This window comes from Oncorhynchus kisutch, unplaced genomic scaffold, assembly GCF_002021735.2.
Source record: "Oncorhynchus kisutch isolate 150728-3 unplaced genomic scaffold, Okis_V2 scaffold994, whole genome shotgun sequence".
In the NCBI taxonomy this organism is placed as follows: Eukaryota; Metazoa; Chordata; class Actinopteri; order Salmoniformes; family Salmonidae; genus Oncorhynchus; species Oncorhynchus kisutch.
The window spans coordinates 13,143-33,169 of record NW_022262939.1 but is presented as its reverse complement, the minus strand read 5'-3'; the positions used below and the strand labels follow the sequence as shown (position 1 = coordinate 33,169).

General features: G+C 43.0%; 1 protein-coding gene across 3 annotated transcripts in view; it reads left to right on the top strand.

Annotated features, from left to right (window-relative positions):
* Positions 1-19,626, top strand: part of LOC109877113 (adhesion G protein-coupled receptor E2) — a 26,934-nt gene extending 7,308 nt beyond the window's left edge. Inside the window, exons 2-5 of one of the 3 annotated variants that reach the window (XM_031817332.1) lie at positions 3,288-3,524; positions 4,171-4,299; positions 8,502-8,623; positions 16,882-19,626. In XM_031817332.1, coding sequence (XP_031673192.1) covers positions 3,288-3,524; positions 4,171-4,299; positions 8,502-8,623; positions 16,882-16,887 — 494 coding nt within the window. In that variant the 3' untranslated portion in view covers positions 16,888-19,626. The remainder of the gene's footprint in view (positions 1-3,287; positions 3,525-4,170; positions 4,300-8,501; positions 8,624-16,881) is intronic. The other 2 variants (XM_031817331.1, XM_031817333.1) reach the window with 2 other exon arrangements.
* The last annotated feature ends 401 nt before the right edge of the window (positions 19,627-20,027 follow it).

The following is a 20,027-nucleotide window of genomic DNA, read 5'->3' as shown; positions in this document are numbered from 1 at the left end:
TTAGAATGAGAGAAAGAGGGAAGAATAAGGGAGGAAGAGAGAGATGATCTCTGACACGGTGTCTATTGTTGAAGGTAGAGGTAGGTCGTCTATATATCACTTCATAAAGACCCTTTGTGTGTGTGTGTGTGTGTGTGTGTGTGTGTGTGTGTGTGTGTGTGTGTGTGTGTGTGTGTGTGCGTGTGTGCGTGCATGCGTATGTCATAAAGACCTTCACTGTGTGTGAGGCCTGCTGTCTGACTGAAATTTTCAGTCATGATCTCACCCTCACAAACACTCTGACAGCAACATACACACAAACACACATACACACACACACTCACACACTCACACACACACTCACACATACACACACACACTCACACACACACGTAAACACACATACACGCACACACACACACGTAAACACACATACACACACACTCACACACACACACAAACACACATACACACACACACTCACACACACACACGTAAACACACATACACACACACACTCACACATACACACGTAAACACACTCACACGCACACACTCACACATACACACGTAAACACACATACACGCACACACTCACACACACACACGTAAACACACATACACTCACACACACACACACACACGTAAACACACTCACACACGCACACACTCACACACTCACACACACACACACGTAAACACACATACACGCACACACTCACACACACACACACATAAACACACATACACTCACACACACACGTAAACACACATACACATAAACACACATACACACACACACACTCACACACACACACACGTAAACACACATACACTCACACACACACACGTAAACACACACACACGCACACACTCACACACTCACACGTAAACACACATACACACACACACTCACACACACACGCGTAAAACACACATACACGCACACACTCAACACACAACACACATACACGCACACACTCACACACACACGCGGTAAACACCCATACACTCACACACTCACACACTCACACACACACAGCTGCCAGATGACAAACACAGAAACACATACTGACTTCAGAAAGTATTCACATCACTTGATTTGTAAATGTTTGTGTGTTCCAAACCTTTAGGGACAGATTACCGCTTAATCCCCAGATGGCAGCGAAACTTTAGGGAGATATGGAGTGATTTGAGTCAACTAGGAAAGTAGGGCAATAGTGACTTATACTACTAGTTAAGCCCGGAAGGGCCCACAGTACAGTAGCCTAATGGAATATGAGATGCCACAATATACCCATGGGCCTATAGTACAGGTAGCCTGTGGAATACACTGCTATTTGGGATGAGCACATGTAAAGAAGGAACCTGTTTGCATCCCAACGAGGTCCAGAGTACTGTGGTGTTGACAGGGATTGGATTGAAGCTAGTCCAAGGCTAGTACTTTTCAGATCTGGCTAGTACAACATTTGCCAGTAGAACTAGCCCGTCTGTTGACATTTTGTATTTTCAAGTATTTCATGGCACATATTTTGGATCCGGGCTAGTAATAATCTACCAGCCGGGCTGACAATTGCCTGAAATCCATCTTTTTTTTTTTTTTTTAACATATACAGTGGCCTTGCGAAAGTATTCGGCCCCCTTGAACTTTGCGACCTTTTGCCACATTTCAGGCTTCAAACATAAAGATATAAAACTGTTTTTTTTTGTGAAGAATCAACAACAAGTGGGACACAATCATGAAGTGGAACGACATTTATTGGATATTTCAAACTTTTTTAACAAATCAAAAACGGAAAAATTGGGCGTGCAAATTTATTCAGCCCCTTTACTTTCAGTGCAACAACTCTCTCCAGAATTTCAGTGAGGATCTCTGAATGATCCAATGTTGACCTAAATGACTAATGATGATAAATACAATCCACCTGTGTGTAATCAAGTCTCCGTATAAATGCACCTGCACTGTGATAGTCTCAGAGGTCCGTTAAAAGCGCAGAGAGCATCATGAAGAACAAGGAACACACCAGGCAGGTCCGAGATACTGTTGTGAAGAAGTTTAAAGCCAGATTTGGATACAAAAGATTTCCCAAGCTTTAAACATCCCAAGAAGCACTGTGCAAGCGATAATATTGAAATGGAAGGAGTATCAGACCACTGCAAATCTACCAAGACCTGGCCGTCCCTCTAAACTTTCAGCTCATACAAGGAGAAGACTGATCAGAGATGAGGCCAAGAGCCAATATTTTATTTAAAGAGGCAAGTCAGTTTAAGAACAAATTCTTATTTACAATGACGGCCTAGGAACAGTGGGTTATCTGCCTTGAGCAGGGGCAGAACGACAGATTTTTAACTTGTCAGCTCAGGGATTCGATCTAGCAACCCTTCGGTTACTAGTCCAATGCTCTAACCACTAGGCTTCCTGCCGCCCCAGGTAGCCTAGTGGTCTGACCTACTCGGGGTGGGGATATCTTTTTCAAGGGAGACCTTCTCCTGCTGAGCTAATTCTTTGATTAGGTGAAAGTCCAGCCGAAACTGTTTGGGGTTGCCCTGTACCAATACTGTTCCAGACTTGTAGAGATTTATATTAGCTGACTCAGAGTCCTCGTTGTATAGTATCCTGAGTTTCCACCCCTTAGTAACACTTAACAGAGGGGTAGTGTGTTAATATAGCACTGTGCCATGGGGATGGTCTGTGTGGAAGATGAGGTTACTGATGTTCCCGTTTTCATACTAGTCAGCAAAAAGTGTCTTTTGATTTTCAATGAGGAGCTTCATTTTGTACTCTTTTCTTGCCTTATCATTGTTTACATACACAGGGTACTGTATTTTAATTACCCTCTGAACAGCGGGAGGCAGCTTCTACGGCCTCTCCATTTGGTCGGAGTAGACTGTGCGACTCTCCTGCCATTGTTGGGCTAAAGAGCTTGGACACCTCTCACTTGACACGTCAGTGCTAATTGAAGCTGTATCAAGCTTGGCAGCCTTCATTTAGCATTCAGTCCTTATAAAGTCATGTAATGTATTTTTCTTCTTGGCTTTTGGAAATAAAATATATAGCTTCAGACTAAACATGAATCACTCAGTTCCAGGTTGGATGGTCCTTTCAGGTTTCTGTTGTTTCCAGAGCATTTGCTGTATAGCTTTGGAATAATAATCCTTGGTAGTTGGAAGCCTTCCAGGTAATTCTGTAATTGCATCCAAAATCACGTTGTAGGTGTTGAGTTTTTGAATTCTTCTCTCTCTCTCTCTCTCTCTCTCTCTCTCTCTCTCTCTCTCTCTCTCTCTCTCCCCTTTCCTTCTCCTCACAGGTCTTAATTTCAGTCTACTGGGGAACCTAGAGGCCAGAGATTGTCCCTGGGGCTTCATAGCCAAAGGGAGAACACTGTGTGTTGATATAGATGAGTGTAAAGAGTGGGACAGTAACCCACCCTGTGGAAGTAATGCTGCATGTTACAACACACAGGGGAGCTTCTACTGTCAGTGTATACCTGGGTTCATATCCACAACGACTTTCCAGTTTACTGCTCTCACTGGGGAGTGTAAGGGTGAGGATTATAGTGTGTGTGTGTACGTGAATGTTACATGTCAAGGGAACAAACCATTACTTGGTCTTATCTGTGCAGTACTGAGAGTGTGTAGACCATGTTAATGATCATCAACTTTGTGTGGGTGTGCGGGGGGGGGATAATGATATTATTCTATATAAATTGTGTTAAATTAGCTGTGTTAGTTCTGGAATACACACTGTCTTGAGGTCCTGGAGGAGAGATTATGGAATCACTGGAGGAGAGGTTAGGGAATCATTGGAGGAGAGGTTAGGGAATCACTGGAGGAGAGGTTAGGGAGTCACTGGAGGAGAGGTTAGGGAATCACTGGAGGAGAGGTTAGGGATTCACTGGAGGAGAGGTTATGGAATCACTGGAGGAGAGAGATTATGGAATCACTGGAGGAGAAGTTAGGGAATCACTGGAGGAGAGGTTAGGGATTCACTGGAGGAGAGGTTATGGAATCACTGGAGGAGAGGTTAGGGATTCACTGGAGGAGAGGTTAGGGATTCACTGGAGGAGAGGTTATCACTGGAGGAGAGGTTATCACTGGAGGAGAGGTTAGGGATTCACTGGGGGAGAGGTTCTCACTGGAGGAGAGGTTAGGGATTCACTGCGCTATCACCATGTTTCCATCTCTCTACAGACCTCGATGAGTGTCAGGGGAAACTACAGGTTTGTACCAGCAACGCCATTTGCCTCAACACCATCGGGAGCTTCAACTGCCAATGCAAACCTGGTTTCAGATTCTCTGCTTATGCTGGGCACTGTGAAGGTTAGTCCAACAGGAGGGCATCATTGTATGTTTGTCTTCTCGTGAATGATAGATATTATTATATATATATATTTTTTTTACCTTTATTTTACTAGGCAAGTCAGTTAAGAACAAATTCTTATTTTCAATGACGGCCTAGGAACAGTGGCTTAACTGCCTGTTCAGGGGCAGAACGACAGATTTTGTACCTTGTCAGCTCGGGGATTTGAACTTGCAACCTTTCGGTTACTAGTCCAATGCTCTAACCACTAGGCTACACTGCCGCTGACTGCTTCAGCTGGAAACATCACTACATACACTACATATTTTGTGTCTGATGTCGTGGAAATGTCCTCTATTTACCAAATCATGGGAGCAAACCACAACACAAGTCAGAGTTAGTTATCAAAGTCCATCTTTAATTATATCAGCTCTATCACAATCCTGTGACTCTCAGATAAATTCAGTGTCTCCCAGTGGATTCTCTGAGAGCCCCCTTACAATGCAACTGAGTTCCTTTTAATACCAAAGACACACATAGTCAGACAGCATAGACATAATTCATCGTTCAGCTTTGTCTCCTTTCCCAAACCTCAGAACCATAAACCAATCCTCCAAATCAACAGGCATTTATTTAGATACAACCCACTCTAAACACAAACTCCTGGATAAACTCACGGAGAGGAGGGTGAGGCTATAGGTTAAGATAGAAACAACATAACAGGGAGCATAGAATGATTCCAGACACTGCAAACCCTCCTTTCCCCACTGAGACAGGTAGGGAGTAAAAGATATGTTTACACATGATGACACTTTGACCTCTCCCCTCTCAGCGGCCCAGGCAACTTAGTTTTGACATAGAACAGATAACTGCAACCTCACCACAGAATTACACAAAAATACCATTCTGATGAGAAGTAACTTACACACATTTGATGAATATTAAACATCTTACAAATGTTACCAACAAATTCTGATCCTTCCACGACAATGATCAAGGACAAAACAGAGTGAAACCCTCTTTCCTACACCCCTTCTCTCTCTCTCTCTCTCTCTCTCTCCCCCTCTCTCCCTATATCTCTCTTCCTATCTCCCTCTCCCCCTCTCCCATTCTCTCTCTCTTACCCTCTCTCTTTGTCTCTGTCCCCCCCTCTCCCTATATCTCTCTTCCTATCTCCCTCTCCCCCCTCTCCCCATTCTCTCAGTCTTACCCTCTCTCTCTCTCTCTCCCCCCTCTCTCCCTATATCTCTCTTCCTATCTCCCTCTCCCCCCTCTCCCCATTCTCTCAGTCTTACCCTCTCTCTCTCTCTCTCCCCCCTCTCTCCCTATATCTCTCTTCCTATCTCCCTCTCCCCTCTCCCCATTCTCTCAGTCTTACCCTCTCTCTCTCTCTCTCTCTCCCCCCTCTCTCCCTATATCTCTCTTCCTATCTCCCTCTCCCCCCTCTCCCCATTCTCTCAGTCTTACCCTCTCTCTCTCTCTCTCCCCCCTCTCTCCCTATATCTCTCTTCCTATCTCCCTCTCCCCCCTCTCCCCATTCTCTCAGTCTTACCCTCTCTCTCTCTCTCTCTCTCTCTCGCTCTCTTCCCCCCTCTCTCCCTATATCTCTCTTCCTATCTCCCTCTCCCCCCTCTCCCCATTCTCTCAGTCTTACCCTCTCTCTCTCTCTCTCTCTCTCTCCCCCCTCTCTCCCTATATCTCTCTTCCTATCTCCCTCTCCACCCTCTCCCCATTCTCTCTCTCTCTCTCTCTCTCTCTCTCTCTCTCCCCCTCTCTCCCTATATCTCTCTTCCTATCTCCCTCTCCACCCTCTCCCCATTCTCTCAGTCTTACCCTCTCTCTCTCTCTCTCTCCCCCCTCTCTCCCTATATCTCTCTTCCTATCTCCCTCTCCCCCCCTCTCCCCATTCTCTCAGTCTTACCCTCTCTCTCTCTCTCTCTCTCTCCCCCCTCTCTCCCTATATCTCTCTTCCTATCTCCCTCTCCCCCTCTCCCCATTCTCTCAGTCTTACCCTCTCTCTCTCTCTCTCTCTCTCTCCCCCTCTCTCCCTATATCTCTCTTCCTATCTCCCTCTCCCCCCTCTCCCCATTCTCTCAGTCTTACCCTCTCTCTCTCTCTCCCCCTCTCTCCCTATATCTCTCTTCCTATCTCCCTCTCCCCCCTCTCCCCATTCTCTCAGTCTTACCCTCTCTCTCTCTCTCTCTCTCTCTCTCCCCCCTCTCTCCCTATATCTCTCTTCCTATCTCCCTCTCCCCCTCTCCCCATTCTCTCAGTCTTACCCTCTCTCTCTCTCTCTCTCTCTCTCTCTCCCCCCTCTCTCCCTATATCTCTCTTCCTATCTCCCTCTCCACCCTCTCCCCATTCTCTCTCTCTCTCTCTCTCTCTCTCTCTCTCTCCCCCCTCTCTCCCTATATCTCTCTTCCTATCTCCCTCTCCACCCTCTCCCCATTCTCTCTCTCTTACCCTCTCTCTTTGTCTCTGTCTCTGTCTTTCTTTCTCTCATTATCTCTGTATTTATCTCTGGTCCTCTTGTAGACATCAATGAGTGTAGCGACAGCAACAGCTATGAATGCCACGTTATCAGCTACTGTACAAACACCATGATATTATTCTATGTAAGTTGTGTCAATGTGATTATGTGTATTTACATATTCATGTAGAGGAAACAGCAACAGCCGAGTGAGAGGCTCAGGTCTCAGTTTAGATTGTCTGTGTGTGTTTGTGTGCTTGTCTGTATGTGTGAATCCTACATGTCAAGGAAACAAAACGTTACTTTGCATTATCTTCTCTGTTCTGTGCCATATTTGTAGAGCGGTGATTCCAACTTCTCCTCTAGAAAAACAGAAAGTCCTCTTCTTTGAAGTATTCCACAACTAGCACAGCTGATTCTAATGGTCACCTGATCATCAAGCCTTTCATTTGTTAAATCAGCTACATTAGTTACATCAAATACGTGGAGAGGATAAGGAGAGGTTAGGGAATCACTGGAGGAGAGGTTAGGGAATCACTGGGAGAGAGGTTAGGGAGTCACTGGAGGAGAGGTTAATGAATCACTGGATGAGAGGTTAGGGAATCACTGGGAGAGAGGTTAGGGAGTCACTGGAGGAGAGGTTAATGAATCACTGGATGAGAGGTTAGGGAATCACTGGGTGAGAGGTTAGGGAATCACTGGGGGAGAGGTTAGGGAATCACTGGGGGAGAGGATAGGGAATCACTGGGGGAGAGGATAGGGAATCACTGGAGGAGAGGTTAGGGAATCACTGGGGGGGAGGTTAGGGAGTCACTGAAAGAGAGGTAAGGGAATCACAGGAGGAGAGGTTAGGGAGTCACTGGAGGAGAGGTTAATGAATCACTGGATGAGAGGTTAGGGAATCACTGGAAGAGAGGTTAGGGAATCACTGGAGGAGAGGATAGGGAGTCACTGGAAGAGAGGTTAGGGAATCACTGGAGGAGAGGTTAGGGAATCACTGGAGGAGTGGTTAGGGAATCACTGGAGGAGAGGTTAGGGAGTCACTGAAGAAGAGGTTAGGGAGTCACTGGAGGAGAGGTTCGGGAATCACTGGAGGAGAGGTTTGGGAATCACTGGAAGAGAGGTTAGGGAATCACTGGAGGAGAGGTTAGGGAGTCACTGAAAGAGAGGTTAGGGAGTCACTGGATGAGAGGTTAGGGAGTCACTGAAGAAGAGGTTGGGGAGTCACTGGAGGAGAGATTAGATTATCACTGGAGGAGAGGTTAGGGAGTCCCTGGAGGAGTGGTTACGGAGCCACTGGAGGAGAGGTTAGGGATTTACTGTAGGAAAGGTTAGGGAATCACTGGATGAGAGGTTAGGGAATCACTGGAGGAGAGGTTAGGGATTTACTGGAGGAGAGATTAGGGAGTCACTGGAGGAGAGGTTATGGAGTCACTGGAGGAGAGTTTAGGTAATCACTGGAGGAGAGGTTAGAGAGTCACTGGAGGAGGGGTTATGGATTTCCTGGAGGAGAGGTTAGGGAATCACTGGAGGGGAGGTTAGGGAGTCACTGGAGGAGAGATTAGGGACTCAAGTGAAGAGAGGTTAGGGAGTCACTGGAGGAGAGGTTAGGGAGTCACAGGAGGAGATGTTAGGGGATTACTGGAGGAGAGGTTAGGGAGTCATGTGAAGAGAGGTTAGGGAGTCACAGGAGGAGTGGTTAGAAATTTACTGGAGAATGGGTTAGGCAGTCATGTTTCCTTCTCTCTTCAGACATCAATGAGTGCCAGGAGACACCTCAGGTTTGTGGCAGCAACACCAGTTGCCTCAACACCTTCGGAAGCTACCACTGCCAGTGCCAACCTGGGTTCAGATTCTCTAATCACACTTTGAAGGTGAGTCCACAAGATGGCATCATTGTGTGTGTGTGTGTGACTTCTCTTGATTAGTTGATTGATTGATTGACTGTTTTAGCTTGAGACATCACTACATACTGTACATATGTATGTATGGGCAGAGTTAATAGAGTCCATAAAGACTATAGCATTTATGTTTATATAGACTATTGAGAATATGGATTCAAAGGGACTGAAGATGCCTTAGTGACAATAGATACTAAAGAGACTATGGGGACAATAGCTACTAAGGCAACCACAGGGACTAAAAATGAAGATTAAGATGATTAAAATGTGGATATTAACACATCGATATTTGGAAAATAATTGGTAAGCTGAAGTATTGAATTTTGAATAATAAGAGATATTATTTGTACTGAGTGAATGAGAGCTTTCAGGGAACTATCCCCGGTGTGGAAGAGGTGTGTGTCTGAATTAATACCCCAACCAGATCAGTCCACTGGTTTGAAAGAGGTGTGTGTATGAATGAATACCCCAACCAGTTCTATCCACTGGTTTGAAAGAGCTGTGGGTCTGAATGAATACCCCAACCAGTTCCAGCCACTGGTTTGAAAGAGGTGTGTGTCTGAATGAATACCCCCACCAGTTCCAACCACTGGTTTGAAAGAGGTGTGTGAATGAATGAATACTCAAACCAGTTCTGTCCACTGGTTTGAAAGAGGTGTGTGTATGAATGAATACCCCAACCACTTCTGTCCACTGGTTTGAAAGAGGTGTGTGTATGAATGAATACCCCAACCAGTTCTGTCCACTGGTTTGAAAGAGGTGTGTGTATGAATGAATACCCCAACCACTTCTGTCCACTGGTTTGAAAGATGTGTGTGTCTGAATGAATACCCCAACCAGTTCCAGCCATTGGTTTGAAAGAGGTGTGTGTCTGAATGAATACCCCAACCAGTTCTATCCACTGGTTTGAAAGAGCTGTGGGTCTGAATGAATACCCCAACCAGTTCCAGCCACTGGTTTGAAAGAGGTAGGTGTCTGAATGAATACCTCCACCAGTTCCAACCACTGGCTTGAAAGAGGTGTGTGAATGAATGAATACTCCAACCAGTTCTGTCCACTGGTTTGAAAGAGGTGTGTGTCTGAATGAATAACCCCACCAGTTTCAACCACTGGTTTGAAAGAGGTGTGGTTCTGAATGAATACCCCAACCACTGGTTTGAAAGAGGTGTGTGTATGAATGAATACTCCAACCAGTTCCAACCACTGGTTTGAAAGAGGTGTGTGTCTGAATGAATACCCCAACCACTGGTTTGAAAGAGGTGTGTGTCTGAATGAATACCCCAACCAGTTCCAGCCACTGGTTTGAAAGAGGTGTGTGTATGAATGAATACCCCCACCACTGGTGTGAAAGAGGTGTGTGTCTCAGGGGACTATCCCCAGTGTGGAAGAGGTGTGTGTATGAATGAATACCCCAACCAGTTCTGTCCACTAGTGTGAAAGAGGTGTGTGTATGAATGAATACCCCAACCAGTTCTGTCCACTGGTGTGAAAGAGGTGTGTGTCTGTTAGTGGAATTCTAAATTCCTATATGTTTTGTAGCCAAAACCAAATTCGCACTCTTTCTATTTCATTAATGAGTTGTAAGTTCATTAATTATGCATGAAGTAGATAGAGACCAGTCTTAAAAGCCAGGTAACAGCGTTTATTGCAAGAGAGTACTGCCACATACACATATTTCCACAGGTTATAAACTGAAAATGATGTCAGCGTTTTCTAAACGTTCTACCTATTTCACCAGTAGAGAGGCCCTATAGCTCTCGAGCCTTCGCTCCACGCCTGAAGTCAAGGTCAGTCAGTATAAATCAGCATTCTAGACAGTCTGGAGATAGTCCATTCCTGCCACCTGGAGATTGTACAAATAAATGAACTAAGGAACAGACCTTCATTGTTACTAAACTCCTGACTACATTATATACAATTGGGAATGGGAGCAAGAGAGAAAATTCATATATGTACAGTACATTATAGCATTTGGACTAGTCAGTTCTGATTGGAATGTATACATAATTAGTCACTTCAAACATAATTTCCTCTAACAGTGTCTGAATGAATACCCCCACCAGTTCTGTCCACTGGTGTGAAAGAGGTGTGTGTCTGAATGAATACCCCAACCAGTTCTGTCCACTGGTGTGAAAGAGGTGTGTGTCTGAATGAATACCCCAACCAGTTCTGTCCACTAGTGTGAAAGAGGTGTGTGTATGAATGAATACCCCAACCAGTTCTGTCCACTGGTGTGAAAGAGGTGTGTGTATGAATGAATGCCCCCACCAGTTCTGTCCACTGGTGTGAAAGAGGTGTGTGTCTGAATGAATACCCCCACCAGTTCTGTCCACTGGTGTGAAAGAGGTGTGTGTCTGAATGAATACCCCCACCAGTTCTGTCCACTGGTATGAAAGAGGTGTGTGTATGAATGAATACCCCAACCAGTTCTGTCCACTGGTGTGAAAGAGGTGTGTGTATGAATGAATACCCCCACCAGTTCTGTCCACTGGTGTGAAAGAGGTGTGTGTCTGAATGAATACCCCAACCAGTTCTGTCCACTGGTGTGAAAGAGGTGTGTGTCTGAATGAATACCCCCACCAGTTCTGTCCACTGGTGTGAAAGAGGTGTGTGTATGAATGAATACCCCAACCAGTTCTGTCCACTGGTGTGAAAGAGGTGTGTGTATGAATGAATACCCCCACCAGTTCTGTCTACTGGTGTGAAAGAGGTGTGTGTCTGAATGAATACCCCCACCAGTTCTGTCCACTGGTGTGAAAGAGGTGTGTGTATGAATGAATACCCCCACCAGTTCTGTCCACTGGTGTGAAAGAGGTGTGTGTCTGAATGAATACCCCAACCAGTTCTGTCCACTGGTGTGAAAGAGGTGTGTGTCTGAATGAATACCCCCACCAGTTCTGTCCACTGGTGTGAAAGAGGTGTGTGTCTGAATGAATACCCCAACCAGTTCTGTCCACTGGTGTGAAAGAGGTGTGTGTCTGAATGAATACCCCCACCAGTTCTGTCCACTGGTGTGAAAGAGGTGTGTGTATGAATGAATACCCCCACCAGTTCTGTCCACTGGTGTGAAAGAGGTGTGTGTCTGAATGAATACCCCCACCAGTTCTGTCCACTGGTGTGAAAGAGGTGTGTGTCTGAATGAATACCCCCACGAGTTCTGTCCACTGGTGTGAAAGAGGTGTGTGTATGAATGAATACCCCCACCAGTTTTGTCCACTGGTGTGAAAGAGGTGTGTGTAAGAATGAATACCCCCACCAGTTCTGTCCACTGGTGTGAAAGAGGTGTGTGTATGAATGAATACCCCAAACAGTTCCAGCCACTGGTGTGAAAGAGGTGTGTGTCTGAATTAATACCCCAAACAGTTCTGTCCACTGGTTTGAAAGAGGTGTGTGTCTGAATTAATACCCCAACCAGTTCTGTCCACTGGTGTGAAAGAGGTGTGTGTATGAATGAATACCCCAACCAGTTCTGTCCACTGGTGTGAAAGAGGTGTGTGTCTGAATGAATACCCCAACCAGTTTTGTCCACTGGTGTGAAAGAGGTGTGTGTAAGAATGAATACCCCCACCAGTTCTGTCCACTGGTGTGAAAGAGGTGTGTGTATGAATGAATACCCCAAACAGTTCCAGCCACTGGTGTGAAAGAGGTGTGTGTCTGAATTAATACCCCAAACAGTTCTGTCCACTGGTTTGAAAGAGGTGTGTGTCTGAATTAATACCCCAACCAGTTCTGTCCACTGGTGTGAAAGAGGTGTGTGTATGAATGAATACCCCAACCAGTTCTGTCCACTGGTGTGAAAGAGGTGTGTGTCTGAATGAATACCCCAACCAGTTCTGTCCACTGGTTTGAAAGAGGTGTGTGTATGAATGAATACCCCAACCAGTTCTGTCCACTGGTTTGAAAGAGGTGTGTGTATGAATGAATACCCCAAACAGTTCCAGCCACTGGTTTGAAAGAGGTGTGTGTCTGAATGAATACCCCAAACAGTTCCAGCCACTGGTTTGAAAGAGGTGTGTGTCTGAATGAATACCCCAACCAGTTCCAGCCACTGGTTTGAAAGAGGTGTGTGTCTGAATGAATACCCCAAACAGTTCTGTGAGCTGAGTTCTTAACATTATATAGGGATTCTGCGTGATGTGAAGATATGAAAGGAGAGAGTACTATTACCAAATATACTGTATGAATATTATACTGAGGTACTAGAGATGTGATGATGTAACAATGTATGTAGAGTATAATGGGTTACTAGAGATGTGATGATGGAACAATGTATGTAGAGTATAATGGGTTACTAGAGATGTAATGATGTAACAATGTATGTAGAGTATAATGTGTTACTAGAGATGTGATGATGTAACAATGTATGTAGAGTATAATGTGTTACTAGAGGTGTGATCAAGTAACAATGTATGTAGAGTATAATGGGTTACTAGAGATGTGATGATGTAACAATGTATGTAGAGTCTAATGGTTTACTAGAGATGTGATGATGTAACAATGTAGGTAGAGTATAATGTGTTACTAGAGATGTGATGATGTAACAATGTATGTAGAGTATAATGTGTTACTAGAGATGTGATGATGAAACAATGTATGTAGAGTATAATGGGTTACTAGAGATGTGATGATGTAACAATGTATGTAGAGTATAATGTGTTACTAGAGGTGTGATCAAGAACAATGTATGTAGAGTATAATGGGTTACTAGAGATGTGATGATGAACAATGTATGTAGAGTATAATGGGTTACTAGAGATGTGATGATGTAACAATGTATGTAGAGTATAATGGGTTACTAGAGATGTGATGATGTAACAATGTATGTAGAGTATAATGGGTTACTAGAGATGTGATGATGTAACAATGTATGTAGAGTATAATGGGTTACTAGAGATGTGATGATGTAACAATGTATGTAGAGTATAATGGGTTACTAGAGATGTGATGATGTAACAATGTATGTAGAGTATAATGGGTTACTAGAGATGTGATGATGTAACAATGTATGTAGAGTGTAATGTGTTACTAGAGATGTGATGATGTAACAATGTATGTAGAGTATAATGTGTTACTAGAGATGTGATGATGTAACAATGTAGGTAGAGTATAATGTGTTACTAGAGATGTGATGATGTAACAATGTATGTAGAGTATAATGGGTTACTAGAGATGTGATGATGTAACAATGTATGTAGAGTATAATGGGTTACTAGAGATGTGATGATGTAACAATGTATGTAGAGTATAATGGGTTACTAGAAATGTGATGATGTAACAATGTATGTAGAGTATAATGGGTTACTAGAGATGTGATGATGTAACAATGTATGTAGAGTATAATGGGTTACTAGAGATGTGATGATGTAACAATGTATGTAGAGTATAATGGGTTACTAGAGATGTGATGATGTAACAATGTATGTAGAGTATAATGGGTTACTAGAGATGTGATGATGTAACAATGTATGTAGAGTATAATGGTTTACTAGAGATGTGATGATGTAACAATGTATGTAGAGTATAATGGTTTACTAGAGATGTGATGATGTAACAATGTATGTAGAGTATAATGGTTTACTAGAGATGTGATGATGTAACAATGTATGTAGAGTATGATGGTTTACTAGAGATGTGATGATGTAACAATGTATGTAGAGTATAATGGTTTACTAGAGATGTGATGATGTAACAATGTATGTAGAGTATAATGTGTTACTAGAGATGTGATGATGTAACAATGTATGTAGAGTATAATGTGGTACTAGAGATTTGTTAATGTAATATGTTGTTAGTGGCTTTCAGAGAGCACTTTAATAATGTGGTGTCTTAGTATTTTGAAGTGTTTTTGAATACAAGGTCATACGAGGAAAAGAGGAATTGAGACTCATCATATTAGAGGCTGCCATCTGTTGTTTGGGTTAAAGATAAGCTTCCTGTGGACAAATAGATAAGCTGCCAGTGAAAATGAACAGAACTCACTGAACTCAAACAGGCTGTAAGGGACATTTGGGACAGAAAGAGTAGACAGTACAAGTCAAAAGTTAGGACACGCCTACTCATTCAAGGGTTTTCTTTATTTGAACTCTTTTCTACTATCAAATAACACATATGGAATCATGTAGTAACCAAAAAAGTGTAAAACACATTTTTTTAAATCTAAGAAGCCGCTTTTGCGTTGATGACAGCTTTGCACACTCTTGGCATTCTCTCAAACAGCTTCATGAGACAGTCACCTGGAATGCATTTCAATTAACAGGTTTGCTTTGTTAAAAGTTCATTTGAGGAGGCAGGGGTGGTATACAGAATATAGCCCTATTTGGTAAAAGACCAAGTCCACATTATGGCAAGAACAGCTCAAATAAACAAAGAGAAACGTCAGTCCATCATTACTTTAAGCCGTGAAGGTCAGTCAATGTGGAACATTTCAAGAACTTTGAAAGTTTCATCAAGTGCAGTTGCAACAAACATCAAGCACTATGATGAAACTGTCTCTCATGAGGACCGCCACAGGAAAGGAAAACCCAGAGTCACCTCTGCTGCAGAGGATCAGTATTATAGTTACCAGCCTCAGCGATTGCAGCCCAAATAAATGCTTCACAGAGTTCAGGTAACAGACTCATCTCAACATCAACTGTTCAGAGGAGACTGCATGATTCAGGCCTTCATGGTCAAATTACTGCAAAGAAACCACTACTAAATGACTCCAATAATAAGAAGAGATTTGCTTGCACCAAGAAACACAAGAAATAGACATTAAACCGATGAAAATGTGTCCTTTGGTCTGATGAGTCCAAATTTGACTTTTCTGGTTCCAACCGCCGTGTCGTTGTGAGACACAGAGTAGGTGCACAGATGATCTCCGCATGTGTGGTTCCCACCGTGAAGCATGGAGGAGGAGGTGTAATGGTGTGGGGGTGCTTTGCTGGTGACACAGTCTGTGATTTATTTAGAATTCAAGGCACACTTAACCAGCATGGCTACCACAGCATTCTGCAGTGATACGCCATCCAATCTGGTTTGCACTTAGTGGGACTATCATTTGTTTTTCAACAGGACAATGACCCAACACACCTCCAGGCTGTGTAAGGGCTTTTTGACCAAGAAGGAAAGTGACTGAGTGCTGCATCCGAAGACCTGGCCTCCACAATCACCCGACCACAAACCCAATATACATTGTTTGGGATGAGTTGGACCACATAGTGAAGGAAAAGCAGCCAACATTTGCTCAGCATATGTGGGAACTCCTTCAAGATTTTTGGAAAAGCCTTCGAGGTGAAGCTGGTTTAGAGAATGCCAAGAGTGTGCAAAGCTGTCATCAAGGCAAAGGGGGGCTACTTTGAAGAATCTAAAACAGATTATATTTTGATTTGTTTAAATCAAATCAAATCAAATCAAATTTATTTATATAGCCCTTCGTACATCAGCTGATATCTCAAAGTGCTGTACAGAAACCCAGCCTAAAACCCCAAACAGCAAGCATTGCAGGTGTAGAAGCACGGTGGCTAGGAAAAACTCCCTAGAAAGACCAGAACCTAGGAAGAAACCTAGAGAGGAACCAGGCTATGTGGGGTGGCCAGTCCTCTTCTGGCTGTGCCGGGTGGAGATTATAACAGAACATGGCCAAGATGTTCAAATGTTCATAAATGACCAGCATGGTCGAATAATAATAAGGCAGAACAGTTTAAACTGGAGCAGCAAAAGTTTAAAACTTTTTTAGTTACTACATGATTCCATATGTGTTATTTCATAGTTTTGATGTCTTCACTATTATTTTACAATGTAGAAAATAGTAAAAATAAAGAAAAACCCTTGAATGAGTAGGTGTGTCCAATCTGTGGACTGGTTCTGCATGTCAATGCAACAGGTTCAAAATGATTAGATTACAAGAAAGGAGCTGGGATTGTTTACTTTAGAAGGTGCCTATTCCGCTTAATGGGACACTGTATCATCTGAAGTGTCTGAAGTATGATTCCGCTTAATGGGACACTGTATCATCTGAAGTGTCTGAAGTATGATTCTGCTTAATGGGACACTGTATCATCTGAAGTGTCTGAAGTATGATTCTGCTTAATGGGACACTGTATCATCTGAAGTATGATTCTGTAAACACATGGTTTTATCAAGACTTCTTGCCCAAGATGCAATAAGCTCGATTAAGATGAAGACTTTTAGCACTAATTAAGATGTAGCTTAGTGAAAACTAAGTTTTATGTTAATTTTCTTTCTTCCAGGACTGATGGAAATTCCAATATCAAGTTTTCTGATGAGTTTACCAATGATTGTGTCACGTCTGCTCCTGCTCCCCCTCTCTGACGCTCGAGGTTGCCAGACGGCTCATCATTACTCACACTGCTCACCATCGTTACGCGCCCCAGCACTTCATCGGACTCACCTGGACTCCATCACGTCATTGATTATCTACCCTATATCTGTCACCCCCTCCAGTTAATTTTCCGCATCTGCATTGATGTTGTTTTGTTTCTCCTGTCCTGTTATTTACCATGATGCCCTAGGAACAGTGGGTTAACTACCTTGTTCAGGGGCAGAACAACATATATATTTATCTTCCAGCTCCAGGTATTTGATCTAGCAACCATTCGGTTATTGTCCCAATGCTCTAACCACTAGGCTACTGCCGCCCCTTAGGATACCTATCTCCCTGCTGTTAACCTCTCTTGGGTAGGGGGCAGTATTTTCACCTCCGGATGAAAAGCGTGCCCAAAGTAAATTGCCTGTTACTCAGGCCCAGAATTTAGGATATGCATATAATTAGTAGATTTGGATAGAAAACACTCTACAGTTTCCAAAACTGTTAAATAATATGCCTGTGAGTATAACAGAACTGATATGGCAGGCGAAAACCTGAGAAAAATACATCCAGGAAGTGGAATTGTTTTCATGTGGCTGTTTTTCAACTCAATACCAATAGAGAATCCAATGGGTTAGGAAAAAAAAACTCAGGCTCAAACGCAGTCAAAACAGGCTGACAAAAAAATCCAAATTGTATCCGTAAAGTTCATAGAAACATGTCAAACAATGTTAATTTTCAATCCTCATGTTGTTTTTAGCCTAAATTATCTATAATATTTCAACCGGACAATAACATTGTCAATATAAAAGGTAAACAGGAAATGCACTCTCGGGATTGCGCATGAAAAAGCTCTGCGACAGGGTAGGGTCCACTCATTCAGACTGGTGTTACTCCCTCATTTATAAGAATACAAGCCTGAAACAATTTCTAAAGACGGTTGACATCTAGTGGAAGGCATAGGAACTGCAAATGGAGTCCTAAATCAATGGATACTGTAATGGCATTGAATAGAAAACTACAAAATCCCCCCCAAAACTACTTCCTGAATGGATTTTTCTCATTCGCCTGCCAAATCAGTTCTGTTTTACTCAGAGACACTATTTTAACAGTTTTGGAAACTTTAGAGTGTTTTCTATACAAATCTACCAGTTATATGCATATCATATCTTCTGGGCCCGAGTAGCAGACTGTTTAATTGTGGGAATGCTTTTCATCCAAAATTCTGAATGCTGCCCCCTACCCTGGAGAGGTTAAGAAATGTACTGAAACCCCCAGTGTAAACCTTGTACACAAAATGTTTGAAATGTTTGAAACGTCTTTTAATATTGATTATGAAGTACGGGGAAAGAATGGGGAAATAAACACTCACTTAATAGGGTTGAATGACCTCCGACCTCTATTCTGACTTTCTGGTGAGGCCTAATCACCCTCACTAGAAAGGCTAGAGACATTGGGTGAGATTTAAATGTAAGATGCAAACACTGATAATTAGTGAGAAGATTATAAATTAAATCAGATGGGTCACATACACATGTTTTATCAATAGTCCTATGTGTGATTCAGACCATGAGGAGGAGAGAGAGAGAGAGAGAGAGAGAGAGAGAGTGCTGCCCCTGAATGAGGGAAACCTGTCTCCAGTCCATATTATTATATATTGAATTACCTTATGGGATACAATTATTTCCTTATGGAGTTATCAAGGTATGTCATTTGATTGTATTTGTTATTCTGATTTGTTTATTGTTAACTTAACCGGCAGTGTTGTTGTTGTTTTGGACACATAAAACACGATGTGAGTCATGTGTCAAAAGGGAAGAAGTGTATTGTGGTTGTTGTTCTTGGTTGTTGTTTGAATTGTGGTTTTTGTTTTGTTTGTTGTATGATGTTTTGTTTGTTTTGTTTTTGTCTTGCTTCAACAAAATAAATCTCTCCAGATTGGTTCTGCTGTCGGGATTTCTCCCTAAGGGTTAGCCCTCTACCAAACCTGACCCTGTAACTCTGCAGTGAGGTCGTCAATGTTACAGGAGTATAAGCCAATTTGATAAAATGGTTTTAACAGTGTGTTGTTATTCTATTTGACATTTGTCTTAGACATTTCTATTAAGAATATTGGCAGTGGTAATAATTTGTTATTCAGTAAATAGTTTGTCTGGTTTCAGGCTTTTATTTTGAAAAACGATGTGTTAAAAGCCATTTTAACAATTATATTTTTTTTTACAATAGTTATCACAGTGTAATACATGGAGAGGAGGGAAAGTGAGGGAAAATGCTGCAGTCTGAAGAGGTAGCATTGAATTGTACACAGCATCTCCTCTCACTCTATCTTGGTTCATGCAGGTGACTGTGACCTCCTCCTCAGACCAATTGACAGTACGCCCAGAACATTGTTCTGGGTTCCAAAAGGAGTATCTCAGTTTCAAGGTCCCAGATTTGAGAGAAGAAACCTTGTTAGTTATCAGTCAGTCAGTCACTTGCAGGAACCAACTTAGATGATGAATAATGAATAATTTAAATCATGCCTATATGAATTGTTTGGGTAGCCGTATATTAGAGAACTAACGGGACTGTCCCGGCAGAGCTCCTGACCGATGTGTACTATGTTGCATTAAGTTTGTTGGAACCTCTCCAGCTTTCTGATAATAAAGAATTAATCACTTAAATTTGACTTTGAGTCCCTGGTGATAATTTCCACGACAAAGCAAATAATATTATGTTGTCACATCAGCACAGCAACGGTTGTAATGGATACCCTGTTTGGTTTGTGCAAGTGTGATTGATAGGTGAGACAAGCATGTTTGTGTGTCCGTGTGTTTGTGTGTCTGTGTGTGTGTGATGCGAGTATCTCAGCTTAGCTTGTGTGTGTCTACTACAGATGAGGATGAGTGTGTGTGGGTTCCCTCGGTGCGTAGCCCTCTGGGCATGTGCACAAACACACCTGGTCGATACACCTGTCTGTCAGGGCTTAGTAACAACAGTAACAATACTGCGCCCAGCACAGATGAGACGGCTGAGGCCATGCTAGCCCTGACCCCTGAACCTGCCCTGACCTCTGACCCCCGACCTCTA